This window comes from Dipodomys spectabilis, unplaced genomic scaffold, assembly GCF_019054845.1.
Source record: "Dipodomys spectabilis isolate Male_0828 unplaced genomic scaffold, ASM1905484v1 ptg000204l, whole genome shotgun sequence".
Taxonomy (NCBI): Eukaryota; Metazoa; Chordata; class Mammalia; order Rodentia; family Heteromyidae; genus Dipodomys; species Dipodomys spectabilis.
The window spans coordinates 1,895,464-1,919,872 of record NW_024870881.1 but is presented as its reverse complement, the minus strand read 5'-3'; the positions used below and the strand labels follow the sequence as shown (position 1 = coordinate 1,919,872).

Sequence of the window (24,409 nt, the reverse complement as noted above, 5' to 3'; positions counted from 1 at the left end):
CTACATGCAAGAAAGCCAGACATAAATGGTCACATATTTTATGATTCAATTTATGTGAAATGTCTAGGATTTAAAAAAGAAAAGGAAACAAGATTAGTGGTTTTCAAGAGTAGTGATAAAGGGAGGAAGCGGAATGACTGCCTGGTTACCACGTTTCCTATCTAGGTAATAAAAACATTCTGAATGAGATCATCATGATAGAGATACAACCTTGTGATTACACAAAAACCCACTGGATTATGTACTAAGATATTTGTTGAAAGAAATTAGTACTTTTGAAAATCTAATCTGTCTTATAATAATGGCTCTCAGATTTTGGTGTGGTTTAGAATTGCCTGGTGAATTTATGAAAACAGATTTGTGGGCACTACCCCAGAGTTTCAGATTCAGTAGGTCTGGTCAACAAACCAAGACTCTCCACCTACAAGTTTCTAGGTACTGTGGATGCTGCTGGTTTGAGGACCTCACTTGGAAAATCATGGCCCTAGATTATTCAGAATACCAGGATCACACAAATACTAGGTGAAATCTTCCCTTCATTAAAGGACTGTAAGCTACTAGGCCAAATGCCACATTGCTTCTTTTTCAGTTCTTGAAGTTATGCACTGAATTTTTATGAAAGCATTCATTTCTACTGTTTGACAAACCTGGTAGTGAAAATAGCTTTAAGTAACTATTTAGTGATAGCTGAAGGTTTGTATGGTAATCCCTTAATTCAGAAATCAGGTTTGATGAAAGCTTTCTGAGCTCTACAGACCACATCTGTTGTCTCTAGAGATAATCAAGGATTACTGTGTATTCAACATAATCCAGTGGGTCTTTTAATGGCTTCAGCTTCAAAATGCTCATTTTTCAAAGTGTAATTGCCATAAAAAGTGATGCATCTTTCTTTAGCATCGTTCCTGCATGAAGGAATTAGCAACTAACACACAGAGAAAGATCTGGGGCATAAATTATTGTGCTGCCATTAATAGTATTGCTCCTCTACTTACTGTGAATGTAAAGATGCTTCTTGCTAAAACATTAAAACCAACAAACTTTTGGTTACATTTGTAAATGCATATAGCATTTACAAAACTCTCAAAATCTAAAAGATTGTAAGATGATTACACAAATGGAGGGATAAAGAGGGATGGACGATTATTTCAAATGCATTTTTTTGGGGGTTGGTTGTGGGGCCTGGGCACTGTCTCTGAGCTCTTCAGTTCAAGGCGAGTGCTCTACCACTTGAGCCATAGTGCCACTTCCGGTTTTCTAGAGGTTTATTGGAGATAAGAGTCTCACAGACTTTCCTTCTGGGGCTTGCTTTGAACTGTGATCCTCAGATCTCAGCCTCCTGAAGTAGCTAGGATTACAGGCATGAGCCACTGGCGCCCGGCTCTCAAATGCAATTTATATGGGTATTTTTGTGGGTCTGTCCTGTTAAATCTGCCTTTTGTGTAGCATTTCTATACTTGTCAATATGGTCATGCATATGATCTTAACTTCTCATCTACTAAATTATTCTCAAATTTCAAGTGAATCTTTTAGCATCTTACTCTCAAGAAAAAGCTAGAGGTTTTCAGGACAAAGGTTGAAATTACAATTACCTTGGGCATTTCAAGGTTTCTAAATTAGTTTGTAATTCCATAAGTGATATATATGTGTATATATACATACATATCATATATATTTCTACAAAGGCACCTATCCATTTTAATTTCCTTTCGGAACATCTAAGCGTTCACAGCATTCCACTCTTCATACCTGAGATATTCAGTCAAAGCAGGAAAATAGGAAAATTTAGTAAAGTTCATTGTAAGGGGCTTAATTAGAGCTATTAACTAAAACTTTGTATTCTTTTACTCTCAAATGACACTTGTCTCAATAACAAAACATCCATCCTTTATTTTTGTTGTGACATATATTCAATTCTTATCCTCCAGATAAGATTACAAAGAAACCAAATGAGCAAAGTGAGATATGTTTTTTACTTGATCTTCCTAATTACACTGTTAACATCCTAGGGTAGAACAAATCTTTCTCTTTCTGTCTCTCCCTCTGTTAACTCATTCAGTCCTTCTCCCCCCAAAGATAAGAGGAGTCTAGAAAGAATTTATCAAATAAAAATTTCTAGCTAAAACCAGGTCAAGCCTATACACTTTATGATTCTATTCATATGAAATGTACAAATAGGGAATTGTAGAAACAGAGTATGTTGCCAGTTGTTAGGAGCTAAGAACGGGGATAATAAAGTGACCACTGCTGTGTAAAGGGTTTGTTTGGGGGGATGATGAAGCTGCTCTGAAACTAAATACTGGTAATGATTGTCCAATTGTGAATGGTCTGGTAAAACAGCTGACACATGTGTATGTTTATGTTGTATGAATATGTTATATGTATGTCTTATATGCTTGTGACACATAAATTTTACTTCAATAAAAACAAAAAAGTAGAACAGATTGCAAACTGACTACCATCACAACAGTTCCTTATCTATTCTCCCTTTTTTATACACACACACACACACACACACACACACACACACACACACACACACACACACAGCATCTACCCTCTATTGCTGCCCTTCCACCTAGTATAAACCTAAGTGGCTGTTGGCAACTTAATAATAGAAAACAAAACCATCTGTTCCAAAGTAACCTTAGCACCACTGTGGTAAAGTGTTGCCAGAGAATCTGGATAAGAAGAAAGAAAAATCTCCAAGAAGCCAAACCTTCCTCCATCGACCATCAGCACAGTCTGAATTTGCTTTTCTACAGTGTTTGCACTTAAACAGATCATTTTAGAGATGACTACACACAGTCATTTGAGGCAGGAATGGTCACTGAATCTGTGACTTGTAAAGAATTAAGTGCACCACAGCTCTCTTCTCCATCTAGGGGAAGTTTGGTGCCCCTGTACAAAAACATTTTCTGACTTTATTCAGAGAATCAGAACCCCTAGATGATGTAGTATATGCATCCCTGGACGAATGAGATGAAAGAGAAGAGGTTTGAGGTCTGGAAAAGTCAAAGGTGGGCTGAGACTAGTCTACAACTGAAGAGAAGGCTGCCCCGTGGTTGTCACTGAGCAAGCAGAAAGCAGAGTGGCCAGCTGTCCGCTCTGTCCAGGGATCATGTCCCTCCCAGAAAAGCTTAGCTCCAAACTACAGAACGGGGCTGCACTAGCTATGAATCTGCCCACGACCTAAAGACATTTGTCTTCTACTTATTTTTAGCACCCCACTGTCAGATGTTTTCAGAGAGCACTTCCCCCTCATAACCACAGCTTTTTTTCTGTGCTGTTAATTACACTCCCAATGACAATAGTTTGAAAAAAATCCCAAGACAATTTAGAGTAAAAGAAGCATTCCAAGCCAAAACACTGACTCCAAGCACGTACTTCGTGGAGCTGTTCTAAGCTAGAAAAGAAGCACATCTAGTGTGTAAGACAGTGAGGAGCTGGCCAGTTAAAGGTGAAATTAAACATAAAAACAAATGAGAAATACCTGGTGAGCTCTTCTTTAATCTTCAGGGGTTCGTGAGGGTAGAATTTCACTCTAAAGCACATGGTGTATGGTGGATGAGCTGAAATATCATAAAGAAAAAGCATGAGATAAGCAGCAGAAGACCATGAGTCCAACACACACAGGGACTTCAGCCATGAAGCCTCTCACACTGTGGGGGTGACAGGAAACAGTGATTTGGGGAGGAAAGCTGATAGAATGGTCAAGAAAACAAAGGTGACCGTGCAAACAAGACTCCAAGGAAATGCATGACAAGACACCCAGAGCAAATGCAGAATCCGAACAAGCTCACCAGTAAGCACATCTATCCCCATCACAGCATCCCTTCATTCCTCCTTTCTCCCCAGATCACAGCTCCAAAGAACATTTCCTCCCAAGCTCCTCACCCCTTGCTGACCCACAAATGGTCCATAAGAATTAGTCAGGTTTCAGGGCTCGTGAAAAAAATTTTTTAATCCTGTGAAGTGGAAAGATGTCACTATGCATGCATGACTAGTTTCCCCAACATGATGATGTCTTTGATTTAAAGTCAAGACAAAAAAAGACCACACCAATCACTCACTACTCAAGTAGACCCTCCTTGGTGGAATTTTAGTATTATCTGTAAAATGAACACTTGGAACTTCCTAGTTTGTCTGACTCAAGATAGTATCATTTAGAATAAAGTTCTGCTTGGGGTTGATGATTCTGATGTTTGAATCGGATCAAATATCTAGAATTCAATGGTCAGCTAATGATATTCAAATATGATTTCCAATGTCATTAGTTAAAAGCCCATTTATGACTTGTAGTATTATGTGCATAAATGCAAACAAGTGAAGCAGAATGCATTCAATATGAGTTAATGTATAAAAGGGAAACCTAAACTCTCAAAAGAAATATGCTGGCAAGTATTCCTGTTCCCACAACCTGACATGCTTGTTCATTTGTCACTATGTCAATCAGTATAGCTATTAGGGACCAGCTGGAATTTATATCCAAGGCAAATAAAAACAGTATCATCCTATTCTCATCTCACTCCTCTATCAACATAAGCAGGGGCTACATTGCCAGCCAATTCTGCAATATAGGCTATTGTAGATGTAGACAATTATTCTCATGGAAAGAAATACCACTTCAAATATGAATATATGATGAAAACATTCTAATATGAGAATTCATTATTAAAAATAATTTGGTAGAAAACATCCAAATCACAAGAGCAGCATTTTACTATCGCAGCCCAGAAAAAGTGATCAGGACACACCACTCCCCCAGCAAACACACATATACTCACTCTCACACACACCCTCATACCACATCCAAAGAGACAGAAACAGAGAGAGAGAGAGGAGAACTGACTTAAACTGTGCCCCTACCAGCCAGTTTCCTAACAAAGTAGCTGCTCCTAACTTATGCCTGAATTCTCTAGACTTAAGAAATGAAAGTATTTTTCTTAATCATTAGGAGAAAATGAACCCCTTCCTTATTTGTTAAATGGCAACTCTTTTGTACAACTACTTAAAGGTAATAATTTTAAAACATTTTTAAAGGAATAAAAATAATCTTCAGATCTAGGAAAGAGAAGATAAGTCAGGAATTATTTTAAAGAGCTTTGCTTTTAGTATATTTAAGTTAAAAAATGTAAAATATATTTTCTCATACCTTAAAAAAGGAAGCAGGGCTGGGAATGTGGCTTAGTGGTAGAGTGCTTGCTTAGCATACATGAAGCCCTGGGTTCGATTCCTCAGTGCCACATACATTGAAAAAGCCCAGGTAGCACTGTGGCTCAAGTGGTAGAGTGCTTGCCTTGAGCACAGAGAGGCTCAAGGATAGTGCCCAATCCCCGAGTTCAAGCCCCAGGACTGGCAAAACAAAAAGAAGCAACTTAGAAAAAGTACAAGGGCTTTTCAATTCTTCATCTCCCTGATAATAAAATATTAGGTTTGAACTCAAAGTATTTTACCTTTAAATCTTCCATAAATTTCATTTAAAAATACCATCTTTAAAAGAGTAAAAATAAAGACTTTTTAACGATAAGACTTTTATATCACCTTTAATAGAAAAGACCATTTAATAAAAGAAAAATAACAGAACCAAAATGGAATTAACATGTTAAAGGAGAACTGTCTCATTTTTCTCTTTATCTTTTTTGTATTTTTCCAAATTTAAGTCTTTTTTACATATATTTTTTAATGTAAAGATACTGTACAGAGGAGTTAAAGTTACATGAGTAAGGTAATGAGTACATTTCCTATCCAGCATTGTTACCCCTTCCTTTGTTTTTCCCCTACCATCCCTTCCCTCCCCACCTCCCAAACTCCTCCCTCAGCCCCCACCCCAAAGTTGTAAAGTTCGTTTTCAACATAGGGTCTTGTACATCTATTGTTACAATGGGTCAACCTGTATCCTTGTTTCAGCATTTTATCTCTTTATCTTTTTTAAAGTCTTCTTTAAAAAATACAAGTTTTAAGCCGGAAGTGGCGCTGTGGCTCAAGTGGTAGAGTGCTAACCTTGAGCTGAAATGTTGAGGGACAGCGCCCAGGCCCAGAGTTCAGGCCCCACAACCAACCAAAAAAAAAAAGAAAGAAATACAAGTTTTAACTCAAGCGGTGAAGGTAAAGAACAGTTAATAGATAGGTGAAAAAGTTAACATACATAGAAGATACCAAGATATCTATATGTTAGATGGTAGATGATTGATTGATAGATGGATAGTCAATATATAGATGATACATAGATAACAGATACATAGATTAGATAAACAGGTACATTCCCCTTTACTTTCTTTCACTATATCTATTCCTGTCCCTCTGCCTTTCAGGTTCCTACAATACCTCACCTTTTCAGCCACTGTTAATTTAACAATTGGTGTGCCATTGCACACCAATATCTAATGATAAGATAATATATCAAAGATTTTTCTTTCAATATAAAATCATACTATACATGTTCCTCCTCTCTTTTTCACTTAATTAAATATCCTGCCATCTCCCCAGGTTACTAGTTAGTGGCACAATTAACTTTCTGTAACAGCACAATAATTCATATTATGGATACACTAGAATTTATTTATTTTTTATGTTTTTATTGTAAAAATAGTTAAACTAGAATATATTTAGCCACTACTTTTTCACTATTATTTGGGCTGTGTCTACCATTTCGCAACTCATATAGTACTGTAATATGCAAGTTCTTGTGTATAGATTAGGAGGAATGGTGCAGACTCCCAAAAGTTGAATGTGTGAATCAATAGGCTAGAGGAATGTTTTGAAGGAAGCAGAAAAATAAAGTCAGCTCATGAAGGCAAACTGGGACAGGAAGGATAGCAGAAGATGTCTCTAAGTAGAACTGTCTTTTCTTTCTCACCTGAGCAGCAGATTTGTGACCATGACCACAGGTTGGTGTCAGCAAGTTAAACGGTGGGTTGGTCATGCACAAATCAGAACTTGCATTCTTCTTACGTGATAGGGTAGTGAAGCCCAGCTTAATAAGCTCCTTGGGCCACCATCCTATTTTTGCCAGTCCTGGGGCTTGAACTCAGGACCTGGGAGTTGTTTCTGACCATCTTTTGCTCAAGGCTAGTGCTCTACCATTTGAGCCATAGCTCTACTTCAGGCTTATTGGCGGAGATAAGAGACTCAACAGAATTTCTTGCCCAAACTAGTTTGGAACCATGATCCTCAGATCTTAGCTTCCTGAGTAGCTAAGATTATAAGCATGAGCCACTGGTATCTGGTGCCCAGCTACCATCTTTGAACAACTCAAGAGTATAGGAAGTCCTTCCACTAATCCTTCCCCACTCCAGCACTAAGGATCCAGAAATGTCTGATCTGCTTATCCATGAGAATCTTGCTTTATTGCAAGACAGCATTCATGGTCCCTCCAAGTTCCCTCTAAAACAAACACTCCCAGTTCTCTTAACTCCTTCTCCGAGATAACAGTCCTAAGTTCTGCCATACAAGCTTTTTGGTCTGTTCTGTGCTTCCTCAAGCATGGAGCCTGAGGTTTGCTGATATAACTGTTGCCTCCTCTCAAAAGCACTCTTTGTGGTAACCTACATTTAATTCTTTTCAGATACACCGTTTCCAAAACACACAGGAAAATCCATTTTAAGTCAGGTATGGTGGCTCACACCTGCAATCTCAGCATTTGGGATGCAGAGGCAGGAGGAGGATGAGTTTGAGGCCAGATTGAGCACCTTGTCTCAAAAAAGTATTCACTATACTCTGATATCGCCTCCATTTCCTATGATCATCATAAAAGAAGTTAATACATGGTAGCAAGGATACAATTATCACTAGACCCCATAATCTGGCAGCAGAAAAAAAACCCAAAAAACACCTCAAGTTTTCAAGTTCAAAATTTGTTGTTTCTTTGCTTCACCATCTGCAACATCCTTATCTATCCAACATCATTTGACCCCACAGGCCAATTAAAGAACAAGAGTTATCCTTCCAGTTAAACTGAGCCCTCAGTTCCAGGTTCCAGCACAGTGAATCATGGGTAACTAGAGACCTTCACTGGCAAGTTCAATCTCATTGGCAAGGCCTAGGCAGGTCACTGTGGCAAGGACAGAAAAATGCCAATGCAGCTATGGCTAATGAAAATCTTGATGGTGCGGATCTATGTGTATTGTTCAGCATGTTGTCCCCAAAGCTAATTATCAGTAAGTGATTCACACTGCCTGCCTAGCTTAATGAGTTAAAGAATGACAAACCCAGGTGTGAAGGTGAATGCCAAGGGACAACCTGTTCTGCTACTGCGTTCACCCCTCAGATCTTCTAACAAAATCAAAATACTGATCTAGAGATTCTATGATCTGATTCACTGTAACAACGTCCAAGATTTACATTTAAAGCCTTTATTTAGTCCTGAATCTCAACTTCTGTCCTGTCCTCTGGTCAGGAACAAATCCAAGGACTCTGGAGTTGGTTAGGGCAGTTACTTCCAGAAAGAGGATTAATTCAACTTAGAAATATTTACTGAGCATCTAATAGCTACCAGTCACAACTTTAGTATTCGACACATAGCAGATAAGGACAGATATAAATTCTATATTCATCAAGGATGCAATCAAAATAAATGATCTATGCAGACCATGAGTATTGTGAGGGGAATTTGGGGGTGAGAGAAAACCCCCGCTTCTGTCCCCTCTTCTTAGCCCTACTCCAGCCCAAATCCATGAAGATAACTGCAGTTCTCTTTCTAGAAAACCAAACAAGGACAGAAGAAATACAACCATTGCTTTTTTCCCATTCAACAAAGACATGGGTACCCACTTTCCCTCCAAGAGTGATAGGTACTGGTTTGATGTCAGAAGCTGGCTCCTGAGTTCTCTCACACACGTACCAGCCATACAACCACTGAAAGGAGCCTTCCCCAATGCCACCTTTAGCTGGCATTTACTATTTGGGAAATGTCCGTGGTCCTGAATTTTCCTGTAGAAAGATGCCTCTGCCTTTCTTGCAAGTTGCTAAGTATCTTTGTTCTCTCTAGCTTCTATATCTTCTTATGCTTCAGCTACAGGAAAGGAAGGATTAATAAAGGATGACTGTGTGCCAAATATTGTAGACAAGTGTTTGTGTAGAATCAGTAGATGAAGGCATCCGATGAAAGAGCTAACTGTGGAGCAAGAACCCATCCCACCTGTGTGAACATGAACAGCTACTGTGAATTGCTTCAAGACCAACTCGCAACATCTGTCTAGAATGATAGGCCCTGATGGTCCATCTCCATTGAAACTCAAACTTCAGCATTCACAACAGGGTACGCAGAGTAACAGGAACATTATATCTCCATTCAATGAGACTCCAACTTTGACGGGGACTTTCAGCCCCTTGGGAAGTTCACTCAACTTTTCTGTCCCCTGCTCTGAATAGAAAACAGTACCACCTGCTACTATATTCCCAGAGGCATTTGAATGAACCCAGTGGGCCCTTGACACATACACACATGGGCATTATTTATATATGAGTTGTTTTGGAATAAACACTCCTACCAGAAGAGAAGGAGATGGAAATGGGAGGGAGGAGATGAGAGAAAGACTGAATTGAGCTCAGCTCAACAGCTGAAACACATTTTATTCAGCCATGCAAATGCTAAGATCAGAGAATATCACTGAGTAGCAGAGAAGGAAACAAAACCACAATTTACTTTAAAATGCCAGGAGCATGTAATTGCTCCTCTCTCCCCACTGACTGATGCCTGCCAGAAGGGCTGAGGAGACCAAGCATCTCCTCGGGCACTGCAGTGGCCCCTTTTCATATCAGCAGATCCTAGCTCTCAGAACTTGGAGAGAGGTCCAGCCATTTACAAAGCAGAAACAGACTTTCTCATCTCCATATTGAGATCTTGGGGAGACAAAAATGATTAGTTGAGCAGGCTTCGGGGTGGAAACAACAAAATGGGAGTTTCTATTTTTAACCAACAATCTTTCTCAAATCTCTTTAGAAACAAATAGGATTTTTTTTTGAGAGAGACAAACATTACTTAGATGCTTTTTTTTAAAAAATGCAGAAGGCTGAGTCTATAATCTGAGCTATTCAGGAGGCTGAGATCTGAGAATCACAGTTCAAAGCCAGGTTGAGTAAGAAAGTTTGTGAAATTCGTATCACCAATGAAATACCAAAACGCTGGAAGTGGAGCTCAAGTGGTAAAGTGCTAGCTTTATAAGATAAAAAGCTTAACGGATAGCACTGAGGCCTTGAGTTCAAGCCCCAGAACTGGCACAGAAAAAATGTATATATCTATCATCATAAAAATTGTAGGAAAATAAAAGATATAACTTCAGATAGATATATAATTTATAAACATATTCCTTAATTCTATTACAACTAGAAAATATCTCCCTAAACTTGAGTAAACAGATTTCAATTTCATGGCTTTGGCAGGTTGCAGGGCAATTCCTGTACCTAAAACACATCTGGCACTGTCTTCCTCCTCTGGGACTCTTTTGAGAAAAACAACTATGACCAATATGTCAGGTTTCCAGACTCTAGAAAAATATTGTAAAGAATTTGGTGTTACACACAGTACCTTTAACACCCTTCAAATGGACCTTTAAACATTCAGGCTGCATTCTAGGAGAGCCTGAGTAGGTAGGTGTCAAGAGCTCCAAGGCAGGGCTGGGAAGGTGGCTCAGTGGTAGAGCGCTTGCCTTGCATACATGAGGCCCTGGGTTCGATTCCTCAGCACCACATAAGCAGAAAATAAAGCCGGAAGTGGCGCTGTGGCTCAAGTGGTAGAGCGCTAGCCTTGAGCTGAAGGGCTGAGGGACAGCGCCCAGGCCCAGAGTTCAGGCCCACGACCGGACCCAAAACAAAACAAAAAAAAGAGCTCCAAGGCTCTTCCATATAAATAGTACCACTATATGCTTGAACAAATAGCCATCTCTCATCCATATTTTTCTGGGAAGACTTTAGAGTGAGATTTTTAGAGAAGGGCATTCCACATGCCTGCCACATACAGGGCATGCTCAGTGACACAACCAATTCATACATGCTGCATTCTGTAACAAAACAGCTCAAAAGCACAAGTGTCTGCACATGTGCAAAATGACACCTGAATACCAACAAGGCAGAGCATGGCTCGCTCACACAGTGAACAGGACTCTTGGGCTATAGGCAAATAAGCCAACATAGAGAATACAGGTTACATTAATGCCTTCTCTCTTCTACTTGGAAATGGCTGTTGTCATTTAAACTGTTACTATCTGCATCCTCAACAATAGTGATGATCCCAGCATCACTCAAACCGAAAAATAGCTACTGTGTTGCCTCTGCTCCCAAAGCAGCCATGGTGTTTTCTATTGTGTTTCAGCCCCTCCTTCTCCTTCTGTTAGAGCTCTCTCCTCTGCTTCTATCACACACATTCAGAGGCACATGGACATTCTCTCTCTTTCTCTCCCCTGCCCCACACACATACATACACACACAATTGTATTGATGAAGTTCAATCTGAGAACTCAAAGGAGACTAGAATGCTGAATGGTTGTCTCATGCATGCTTGGTCCCTCTGGTTTTTGTTTTTGTTTTTCACTACCTCTGCCTGATTGGAAAAAGCTCAAAAAGAGAATTTGGGTTATTCTTCTAACTTGGAATTCATTATCTGAGCAAATCACTAGGGCCAAACTTAAAACTATCAGCTTCTATTTTCCCATCTGTAAAATAAAGATAAAAATGGAACTAACTAGCTAAGCAATGGCTCACACCTGTAACCCCAGCTACTCAGGAGTCTGAGATCTAAGGATTGAGGTTTGAAGCCAGCACAAGCAAACAAATCCTTGAGAGTATTATCCCCAGTTAACAAGCAAAACAGTTGGAAGTGGAGGTATAACTAAAGCAGTCAGTGCCATCCTTTAGTGAAAAAGCCAAGGGAGAGTGTGAGACCCTGAGTTTGAGCCCCAATACTACCCCTCCCCACCCCATATCCACACAACCCAGGACTAACTATAGATGGTAGATGCCAGTGAACTTTCTCTGCAAAGGCCAGAAGGTAAGTGTTTTTCACTCTGGATCCTAAAGGTGTCTGTGTCATGGCTCATTCAGCTGTTTTAGTCAGAAGCCACAAGACAACATATAAACAAATGGGTATGGTCGTGTTCCAACAAAACCTGGAACCTGAATTTAATATTATTTTCATATGCCATGAAGTATTTTTAAAATTTATTTTAACCTTTTTAAAATGTGAAACCTGTTTTAGCCATGGCCCACACATACCCCTTCCCAATAGACACACGATGAGAGTGGTATGGTTTAATGACTGAGAAGCACTCAGCAGACAGCCCGACACGAAGGACTCAACCTAAGGTCATTATGAGTAGTGATGACTCCAATGTGCATGCAAGGAGATCCATGTTTGAGGTAAAGTCCTGCATCTTCACCCGTCCTTCTCCTTGGTTGGAGGAGTGTCATGAAATGAGTACACATATGAAGATGTAATTGGTAGTCCTTATATCTAAAAGGGAATTTTGCTGCCTGATCCTAGAATTCAGTGACTTCAGAATGTTAGCCAAAGGACACCAAAACCGAAGCATGAGTCCTAGCACCTGCTTGTGGCTGCTGTCTAACTAAGTGGACCCCTCAAGAGTCATATCAGTAGGCATAGAGCAACCTGGAATAGTGATCATTGCAGCATACAATTTAATAACCTACATAACTCAATGCTGAGGTGTTATCCTCTCAAACTGCATCAAGGTACTGTACCACCTATTATAAGAATACCCATTCAAAGGGAAGAGGGACACAGCTCTCCTGTGGCCTGTGTTTCAATTCCTCTAGCACTCACATGCCAAGCATGGAGTCTCTTAGTATATCACATAGTTCCTTTCTAGACATTTGAGCTGTCAATATACTTGTACCATACAATAGTGTGGCCACTAGGAAAGACAATGGCCAACATAAAGGTAGAAGGAAGCTCTCAGAAGCCCTGGCCCATGATCCTCATCCTGAGCTCCCAACAGAAGAAGCTTATATCCCTTCACTTTCTCCCTACAAGCAGAGTACTGTCCTCCTTAAAATCCAGGGATCCGCCAGTCAAATGGACACTTATGTTGCTAATAACTATATTATAAGGATAAAGTTTAGAATAGAAACCTTTAAACTTGCCAGATGTGCAGTGGGTCATGCGTGTGATTCTAGCTACTCAGGAGGCTGAGATAAGGAGAATCATAGTTTAGGGCCAGTTCAAGCAACCCAACGCAAATAACAGAGAGCTGGGCATGCTAACATGCACCTGGCATCCCAACTATATGGGACATATAAATAGATACATCAGAATCCTGGCTGACCTGGGCAAAAAGGAAAACCCTAGTCAAAAAATAACCAAAGCTTAAAGGTCTGGAGTGGAAGCTTGGATTGTTGAGCATCTAACAAGCACGTGGCCCCGAGTTCCAACCATCTGCCCCCTCCATGTATGCACATGATTTAGGATTACATGTCATGAAAATAAGATTATCTATGCCACTACTATTTTCCCCAGGACTTCTTTCAATTGGGTGAAATAAAGGAAAATCATTACATAGAAACTATTTATAGGCCAAAATCACATTAATATTCTCAGAGAGGGATCAAACATGAAGAATTATGATGAAATAGCTGGACGTGGGCTAGAAAGATCCACTTGGCCCAACCTACTAAACTCTCACTAGAGCAAGAGAAATGAGCTTCCAAAGCTGGAGATTCAGGCAACTTTCATGGCTTGAATAAAAATCACAGTTGATCTTACCGAAAAGAAACGTTGGAAAGAAGAAAACTGGAGTGAGCCAAAGCAACCAAATCTAAACCATAATAATGGAAACTTCATGTTCTTTTATTATGTAATAAGTTTCATTCAGGGGTATGTTTTAAATTGTAAAAAAAACAAGAGCATGACAGTTCAACTTCTTCTACTTGCTTCCTAAAAGGAGCATTACAATTCTAGCTAATAAGCATTCATCATGAATTGATTACATGCACAGTCTTTTATTTAGCCACTGGTAGAGGACTCTTTCAAACTCCACAGTGAGGATGTGACTAGATGTATGAAGGTCAATGAAATAGGCTAGATCAGGAGGTCAGTCTGGAGAGTCCATCGTAGGTATTTGGAAAAGCAGAATGGGAAAGCTTTACTGTCAGAAGCATACGATCAAATTCAGTATGAAAGAAACCATCTACAAAGCGGGAGGGAGGAATGAGCCACAGAGCAGAAGCATAAAGTTCATCCAAGGAAAAAAGGCAAATCCTGAGGGTGAGGGAGACCAAACAGGGTGACTAGGCATAGGGGGCTTTACAGCTTCCCCAAAAATCTCATGGTCATCTGGAACCTCAGATTGTGACTCTTTTTAGAAATATGGTTTCTGCAAATGTAATTAATTCATTGTTACCATGAGATCATGGATGATGTCTTTATAAGAGAATGGTCAGGGAGACTTGGACACAAACACATTGTTAAATACATTGAGAAGCCATCTGAAAACTATAGAGAATGGAGCGATGCAGCCATAAGCCAAGGGAAAGCAGGAATGCAAGGAAACAAACAGAAACTAGAAGAGGCGGAAAAGTTCTTCCTAGATCCCTCAGAAAGAGTACAACCCTACTGACACTTTAATTCCAAATATCCAGACTCCAAAACTGTGAGAAGATGAATTTCTGTTGTTTCAAGGTATCCACTGTATGACTACTTGTTATGGAATTCCTAGAAACTAAGGCACCCAGAAAGGAGAGCAAATGTGAAAAGAACAAATAGTGTTGGGAGTTAAGCATCCAAACTGGCTTCTGAATGAGATGAGACCAGTGATTTCTTTCTCCTATTCTTATCAGCATACTTTCTTTCTCCTTCTGTCTGACAGACACATGTCTCATGGTGAAATTATTAATCAGTGAAGGAGGTATTTGTTAGGTTAGCCTCAGAGAGGATGCTAGAAAGCCCAGGAACGTGATGTGAGCATGCCATACTAAGACTGCCATCAAAGTCAGGATGGACATGTCATCTCTGTTGTGGCAATTCTTGGAAGGAACACTAGACATCAGCCTCTTCATCTCACAACTTGACTCCACATGGCTAGAGTGGGTTGAGTGGCACCTCATACAGAGGCTGGGGGTCCTTTCCACTCTGATTTTCCCACTCCTGCCCCTTTGGGGTGATTGGCAGCAGCACAATGTCTGACAAATAGAGCAAGAATAAGATCTCAATTTCCCTGCTGTGCTAATCAGCCCTCCTATAGGCCCCATCCAAGAATAAGCAGAAAGCTTGTATTAGTAAGCAAGACTGCCTTCATGTAAATCTTTGCTTTTATAGTACATGCTTGTTGCATAATGCTCTTTTCAAATTATAGTCATTAAAGAATATTAATTGCACATATTCATGGATTTTACAGTAATGTTTCCATGCGTGAATATATTGTATGTTGATTATGTCTTCCCCTCAAATGATTAATGCACTTCAGTTCTCCTTTCTTACTTTCTCTATCTCAATTTTGGGTAACTCTACCTCTCCTTTTATCTACTTTATCTTTTTATTATTATCAAGTGATATGTGAATATATTGTCACTGTAAAAGAACTGAATAAAAATACAATTATTCATAATATAAACCAATGCCTTAGCTGGCGTCAATGGCTCACACCTGTAATCCTACCTACTCAGGGAGCTGAGATCAGGCTCTCTGAGTTGCACTCATCCTTGTTTTCAGGTCCCCTGAGTAGCAGGGTCCCAAACAATAGGCCCTCTCTAGAATGGCATCTGACTATGGACCTCTGAGTTATGGAGAGTCACAAATGTCTTTCCTCTCTGGTGCTAACCACCACACACGAGTAATCACTGTCACATCAAAGAACCACAGACTTGTGGGAAGTGTGGGCTCATCCTGGTATAGAATGATCAGTATGTCACGAGGGCTGACTGACTGATCTTGTGGTTATGGCTTTGGCTACCTTACCCCAACCCTTTCCTAGGAAGGTAGGATTGTAGCTAGAGAACTGTAGCTATTTTTTCTTCCTCATCTTTCTGTTTCCCTTTGCTTTTCAGCTGACCTGTCACCTCCTAAGTGATTGTTTTGTGATGCTTCTCCTGTTTTACAATACAATCTCTCCTTTGCTGCCATAACTCTCCCCATTCACAGAGGAAGCTTCAACTTTGCCACCTAGCCACATCCACCTCTCAGTATCTTTTAATTACTGTTGCTCTTATGCTTTGATTTGCAACTTAACAGAACAATGCCTCTCTCATTGTTGCATTTATGTGCTTAATGTTAAGTATTTTTGATTTGCAAATGAGGCTTAGAATCATTAAATGCCATAACGAATTTCATAAATTTTTTACTTTGTATTATACATATATATTAATTGGTGAGGAATTGATTTTATTAACATTATCCAGAATCACAAGAAATCTCCGTTTATTGAGCTCTTTTTTTTTCTGTCTACAGTGCACTAACTCTGCAGTAGGACTCCATAGTTTCATTTTTTATAGCTTTTGAACATTTCTTGTTCTACATATTTGTAAGAAATTTATGTTTTTACCTGTTATTGTAAATAAGTGCACTTTGAGAAACAATTGCTGTTATGTAAGAAAGCTATTGTTTTAGGATGTTAATCTTGTATCCAATCAGAAGAGCCATTATTGGTTGTAGGTGGAGAGTGGGAAAGGAAGGCAGATGGAGAGCTTAAGATAAACCAAGTTTAAAATGTTACCTAGATCTCTGAGAAGGAACCCAGCATCCTTTACACCCTATGCTTGGCTGAATAGACCACAGTGTAGGAATGACAAAAAAGAAATTCCAGAGTAGTTGAGGAGAAACGGTCTGTGGGGAACCCTTGGAATTCTGAAATGATAGCATAGGATATTTAAGCACAGAGAAAAGCTTATATAGGCTTTACCAGTTTCCTCAAGGCAGATGAGAGCTAACACATCAGAGACCTGGAGTGAGAACCACAAGAGGAAAGGCCCACTAAGAGACTTGTACACTAAGGTCACAGCAGGGACCATAGGCCTTAGTGGCTCCTGCCAGGCACACTGAGGATCTGGATGGGTGTGGGGAGACAACATCCAAAGAGTAAGGCACAGGAAATACAGCACAAGAGTATGCAGAGGCCACATGCAGAAACCTCACCCTCACTATCAAAAGGTACCTAAGCCTTTCCTGCCTCATGATGTGTTTGTGGAAAGGAGGAAACCAGGAAGCACTTGAAGGGAAAGAAGGGGGAAGATCCCAACATGGTGTATGTACTTTCGAATGAACACACATATATATTATGTATTAAATAATTTTATGGAACAGATCAAGCTCTAAACTAAAAGACCTTGAGTTACTCTGAAATGACAACATTCAACTTTTTGCTCCCAGAGAAAAATAGGTGCTGACTAACAAATTCAACTCAGTTCATAGGGCAAAGGTTACGTTTCTGTATCTCTGAATCAGAGCACAAAACATTTCAAAACGTTTTCATGATGATGTAATCTGCACTGCCACATAGTTTCTGCAGAGCACACGATACCTCTTTCCAATGTGTACCTTCCCAGGCTGTGTGGGGTCAAGGCTAAAAACTGTACATTTTAGGTGAGACGGCTATACACCATTATGTTGCATAGCAACACTCTTTCTGGGAAAGCTAGGATTCTGAAAACTCAGTATCCCCAATTGGCCACACCTGCTAATGCTTTGCATGTTTACCTAATAGACCAGGAATAACTGAAAGTTTGACTGTAAGGTTCCAACTCTCAGAAGGATAAACTAATTGCATCCATCCTATTTCTCTAGTGGAACTCAGGTATAAAACCAGGACAGAAATGTATAGCATTGATTTGAGGACTCTGAATAGTAGTGGACAGTTGTGCTGAATTCACGTCTTTTCCTCTGGAATCCTCTGGCTAGGATAGGGATTGGTGAAAATGGGTATCAGCTCTGAGGGGAAAACTCTAAAGCTCCTAGTTATAACTTGAGGGGCAGGAGAGGGAGTTCTGGAAGTAGCAATCCATAGCAACAGCAAGGGAGCTATATAGTCCTTTCTGCCTTGAAATGTAGACATTGGAAGGATTGTGGTTCAGGGGCAGCCCGGAAAAAAATGAGACTATCACAAACAAGTCAGGCATGGTGCTGCATCTCATGCCTTTAGTCCCAGCTATGTGGGAAGCATGAGCCAAAGGATTCCAGTTTGAGACCAGCCCCAGGTAAAAGGTACAAATTCCTATCTAAAAAATAACTAAGAGTAAAGGACTTGGAGATATGGCTCAAGTGGTAGAGCATCTTAATAACAAGCACAGGGCCACCAGAGAGCATATATATGTATATATGTGTATGAAAGGAGAGAGAGGAAGAGAGAGAGAGAATAAAAATAAGAGAAAAAGAGAGGGGATATTTCTGGAAGTTTTAAAACTTAACATATATATCATAAAAAATTATGAGTTTAGGTAATTTGTAGTTTCTGAAGAATTAGTCTGTTTCATCAAAGCTGTCAAATTTACATACCTAGATTTGATCTATAATGATAGCCCCTCTTTATTCTTGACACCAGTAACTCATATCTTCTCTTTTTTCTTCCCTCAGTCTTGCTAGAGGTTGAAGAGTTTCTTGGTTCCCTCAAAGACTACCTTCTATTCTCATTGTTTTTCTGTACTGTGTGTTGATTAAACACAGCTGATTAAATTCAGCATCTTAGGCTGAATTTAAAAAGCCAATCTAAATCCAGAACCAGTGGCTCATGCTTGTAATCCTTGCTACTCAGGTGGTGGAGATCTGAGGACCATGCTTCAAAGCTAGCACACCGAAGAGAGTCTATGAAACTCTTATCTCTAATTAACTACTGAAAAACACTTGAGCACACACATACACACACACACACACACACAAATATACAAAAAACACCAACCAAGAGTGCAAGGCATGAGCTCAAATCCCAGTACTGGCACAAAAAGAAAAATAAATAACTAAAAAATGTAAAGTCAGTTTCTAGGGTTACATGCAATGTGATTTCACTTCTATGGCATTCTCAGGAGGTAAAACTATATTGACAAAGAACAGACCACTAAGTGCTAGTTGTTAAAGAAACAGGATGGCTACTCAAAAGAAGTCTGGGGATGAACCAACTCTTCGAATGAAAACTAAAATGCACGTTAAAATTCATTAAAAACTACACCAATATGAAGTAATATTGTACAAATATTAATTTAAAATTAAATACAGTTTTTCTTCTAAGTTCAGAGAACAAATAACAGTTTGTTTTAAGAAGTATCCCAGGGGCTGCGAAGGTGGCTCAGTGGTAGAGTGCTTGCCTTTCATGCCTAAGGCCTGGGTTCGATTCCTCAGTACCACATAAGCAAAAAGGAAAAAGCCAGAAGTGGTGCTGTGGCTCAAGTGGTAGAGCGCTAGCCTTGAGCTGAAGAGCTGAGGGACAGTGCCCAGGCCCAGAGTTCAAGGTCCCATGACTGGACCCCCCCAAAAAAAAGTATCCCAATGTAAAATTTTATTCTGAAGTAACTAACATCCAGTTAAACATTTCTTTTCCTTTCTAAACCTGAAGTCAATATTAAAATAATGTTCAGTTACATCTATATTCAACATGGTTTTGGAAAAGAAACAAGAATTCTCATATAAAATTATTGGGAGTAAACCCATATTGGCTTCTAGAATTTGTATCACTAAGAAAATATCAAGTGAGGGCTCATTTTGATCTGTTTCTAGAAATTTGTAGTACAGATATACTTTCACAAGATGCAGGAATCTGTGTGAGCTTGTTCTTGGTAGCATAATTTATAGCAGTAAAATTTAAGAAACAACTTTAATATCCATAAGCAAATAAATCATATATACAATTATTGAGCAAAAAACCACTATTAAAAATAAAATCGGCCCTCAATTACAGGTAATGAAATACCTCAAATTAATTATTATGCAAAAATACAGAGGTAAAAAACAGTATTTAGAGATTGATCTCAGTACTGTCTATAATATACTTTATTATATGTAGTGGGAAAATATATACATACATAAAAACCAATGGAACAACATGAAAAAACACTGTTAGTGATCTGATTGGATCATGACACATTTACACAGATATTGAAACATCACCATGTATTTAAGTATTTAATAAGTATTTAAAATAGAAATATCTGTTATCAATAGTTCTATTTCTGGATGGGCTTGGGTATATAAGGAGAAGAAAGAAAATCATTTTGACCTTCATTTTATATCATTCTGAGCTGTTGGAATCCATAAACATGATATCATTGTTAAAACTAGTATGAAGTATCAATGCCTTTGAACAAGGTTCCTTTATTTTTTGCAGTACTGGATTTTGAGCTCAGGACCTCACACTTGCTAGGTAGGTACTCTGCCACGTGAGTCTTACCTCCAGCCTCTTTTTACATTGATTATTTTCAAGGTAGGATTCTGCTTTGTGCAAAATCCTGTCTGGGCTACGATCTTCCTACTTACGTTTCCCTGTGTCACTGGGGGTGACAGGCACTGGGGGTGACATGTGACATCTTGCCCAGCCACTGACTGAGGTGGACCCTTAGAAACTTCTTTTTGTTTTTGTTTTTTTTTTGGTTTTGTTTTGTTTTTGTTGGTCGTGGGCTTGAACTCTGGGCTTGGGCGCCGTGCTGTCCCTGCACTCTTCAGCTCAAGGCAAGCACTCTACCGCTTGAGCCACAGTGCTAGTGGTTTACTGGAGATAAAAGTCTCACGGGCTTTCATGCCTGGGCTGGCTTTGAACTGTGATCCTCAGATCTCAGCCTCCTGAGTAGCTAGGATTAGGATTACGGGCGTGAGCTACCAGTTCCCGGTTTAGAAACTTCTTTTTTCCCCACTATCTCTGCCTCCCAAGTAGCTAGGATTAGAAACTTGAACCACTGCACCCAGCTACTTGTACAAGATTTATGAAATAAGACAGATGACTTTCAGCCAGCCCCAGAAGTACCATAGACAGAAACAGCCTCTGAAGCTCAAAGCAGCGATGGGAATACAAAGAATATGCTTTGCATGTGAGAGGCCCTCAATTCCATCCCTTGCACTATAAAAAAAAAAAAGTATATACATAACACTCTCCAAGGAATAGGACCTAAAATCACATCCTTTTGACAAATTAATGACTAGTCATCTCAAGTTTTTCCCGGTTGACAATGTATCAGCCATAGTTCCAATGTTTTTCTAATTCATAGTAAAGTTATATGTATGACAGCATGCAAGCTATGTGTGTATGTTTTTTTGTTTAGTAGAGTTGTGGGATTTGAACTCAAGGACCTCACACTTGCTAGGCAAATGCTTTACTACTGGAATCATGGCTTGAACCTTTTGCGCTCTACTTACTTTTAGATAATTTTTTTTTGCCCAGATTAGCCTGGACCCTAATCTTTTTATGTGTATTTCTTGTCATAACCAAGGGAACAGGTGCATGTCACCATACCCAGCTTTTCCTGTTAGAGTAGGAATCTCACAAACTTCTGCCTGGCCTGTCCTCAAAAATGATGCTCCTGGGGCTGGGAAGGTGGCTCAGTGGTAGAGTGCTTGCCTTGCATGCATGAGGCCCTGGGTTCGATTCCTCAGCACCACATAAGCAGAAAAAAAAAAAAAAGCCAGAAGTGGTGCTATGGCTCAAGTGGTAGAGTGCTAGCCTTGAGCTGAAGAGCTGAGGGACAGCGCCCAGGCCCAGAGTTCAGGCCCCATGACTGGACCCCAAAAAAAAAAAAAAAATGATGCTCCTGAGCTCTGCTTCCCAAGTAGATAGGATTAAAGGCATAAGCCACTGGCACCTGCCCAGGAACACAGAGATTCTAAGGCTGAAAGACATCAAAAAACAAAACAAAACCAGGTTTGTGATCCTGAGAAAATTACATAATTGTTTGTTCATCAGTTCACCAGGGGATAGAAGCTGGGCAAGACTCTTGTTAGCTTCTAGAATCAGTGAGTCACCTTGCCTGGGTTAGAAACTGAATTTTACACTTTCTTACCAGGGTCAGATCCCATTGGTCATCAAGCAAAATTGGCAGTGGTCCATGTCAATCATTAAACAATTTCTATAAAACATTTTGCATTTTGTTTTGGTGTTCAGATTTCCTTAATGAAGTAAGCAACACTTTAAGCAAACTATTTCTCACATGTTTTAGAGTTCCCACAAATTTTCAATTTTTCCTCTGCCAATAGGTGATATATACCTTTAAAGATGAATTTATATTTTGAAAATGTGGCAGTCAGGCGCCGGTAGCTCACACCTGTAATCCTAGCTACTCAGGAGGCTGAGATCTGAGGATTGCAGTTCAAAGCCAGCCTGGGCAGGAATGTCCTTGAAACTCTTATCTCCAATAAACCACCAGAAAACCGGAAGTTGCGCTGTACCTCAAGTGGTAGAGTGCTAGCTTTGAGCTGAAGAGCTGAGGGACAGCGCCCAGGCCCAGAGTTCAAGGCCCACGACCGACCAAAAAAAAAAAAATGTGGCCGTCAGGCATGGTGGGGCACAACTCTAACCGCAGCTTCTCCAGAGGAGAGTCAACATCCAAGATTACCCAAACTAAAGGAAGGAAGGAACCAAGGAGGGAGAGAAGGAAGAAGGGAGGGGGGAGGGAGGAACGAAGGAAGGAGGGAGGGAGGGAGGAGGGAGGGAAGGAAAGAAAGAAGGAAGGAAGGAAGGAAGGAAGGAAGGAAGGAAGGAAGGAAGGAAGGAAGGAAGGAAGGAAGGAAGGAAGGGAGGGAGGGAGGGAGGGAGGAGGGAGGGAGGAAAGGAAGGAAGGGAGGGAGGGAGGGAGGGACAGAAGGAGGGAGGGAGGGAGGAGGGAGGGAGGAAAGGAAGGAAGGGAGGGAGGGAGGGAGGGACAGAAGGAGGGAGAGAGGGAGGGAAGGAAAGAAAGAAGGAAGGAAGGAAGGAAGGAAGGAAGGAAGGAAGGAAGGAAGGAAGGATGGAAGGAAGGAAGGAAGGGAGGAAGGGAGGGAGGGAGGGAGGGGGGGAGGGGGAAGGAGGAGGGAGGGAGGAAGGAAGGAAGGGAGAAAGGGAGGGAAGGAGGGAGGGAGGGAGGGAGGGAGGGAGGAAGGAAGCTAACAGTAAAAATGTGTAGAGATTTTTCTAGTTCTTTCCTGAGTTCAATCTCTAGTATTTAAGGCCTATGGAAAATACCATATGGCAAAAGAGTCAAAGAGAAAGTCAAAGAGAAAGCAATAACACTCATACATGCACACACACATGCATATATACATACATATCATACATATATGCATGCACATATATAAAATATATCAATAAATCATATATTATATAATATAAATGCCTGAAATACCATACTGAAAGCTCTTGTTGCAATTAAAACACACTAAAAAATAAAAAAGGAAGCTAGTGCCAGTGGTTTACACCTGTAATCCTAGCTATTCAGGAGGCTGAGATCTGAGGGTCTTGGTTCAAAGCCAACCTTGGCAACAGAAAAGTCCTCATGAGACTCTTATCTCCAATTAACCACTCAAAAGCTGGAAGTGGAGCTGTGGTTCAAAGTGGTAGAGCACTAGCCTTGAGCAAAAGTGTTCAAGGTCAGCACCCAGGCCGGCCTTGAGTTCAAGCCCCATGACTGGGGGTGGGGATGGGGCGCGGGGGAGAAGTAAACATGCTAGCATGAGAGAGTGAGCATCCGCAGGGCTAAGAGAGTGGGTGACTGCTTATGAATATGGTCCATGTAGTTTATTTGCATGTGTGAAAATAGAACAATGAAATCTATTGATACTGCTTTAAGCAGGAGAAGTGGGATGAGGGAGGTAGATCAGAATACATTATTTAATTGTGTGGAAATGTCACAATGAGACCTCCTCTTGTACAATTCATGTACCCTAAAAACGGGACCAAATAAGATTATTGGAAAGTAGCTTAAACATTTTTAAATATCCAAACAAAAGTATCAGCTTTTAGCAGTGAAGAGGGAAAAAAAACGAAGCATCCATTCCCTTTTCTTCAAGCGTGTTAGTGGATTCTCTATTTCTGCTATAGGAATCTCTACAGAACCTCCTGGGCGCCTGCCTTGAGGGAGATGCAGGCCCGGACTCTCTTCCAGACTCGCCTACAGCCTGGCCTCCCTGTGCTTCCCACACCTGCTGTAGCACCTGTTCTCAGCAACATGCATCCTTCCTGCACTGACCAGAGTTGCTCTTGAACAGTGTGGGGTGAAGGACAAGGAAAGGCATACTCGGGTCAGTGGCTGCTGCATTTGTAATCCATGTTCAATGTCTTCTTTCTCCTACTGAGAAACACTGCCCAGAATAATCCCATATTTGAGAAAAAAAAGAAGCCCACGAATATGACACAGGGCATGATACATACCATTCCGATCACTAATGAGAAACTGATTATTGCCTGCATTTCAGAGCTCTGAGAAAGTGGACATAGGTAGATAAATGGATTTGGGGACGGGCAGTGAATTTCTGAGGTGCCCTTCACAAGTTCTCTATCGAACCATAAATAAAAGCAAGTTG

The 24,409-nt window shown here is 40.3% G+C and overlaps 1 protein-coding gene across 2 annotated transcripts in view; it reads right to left on the bottom strand.

The window, feature by feature from the left end:
* Frmd3 (FERM domain containing 3) overlaps window positions 1-24,409 on the bottom strand; it is a 294,129-nt gene that overhangs the window by 97,930 nt on the left and 171,790 nt on the right. For both annotated transcript variants that reach the window (XM_042696229.1, XM_042696228.1), the window contains exon 4: window positions 3,491-3,569. In XM_042696229.1, the coding sequence (XP_042552163.1) occupies window positions 3,491-3,569 (79 nt within the window). The remainder of the gene's footprint in view (window positions 1-3,490; window positions 3,570-24,409) is intronic.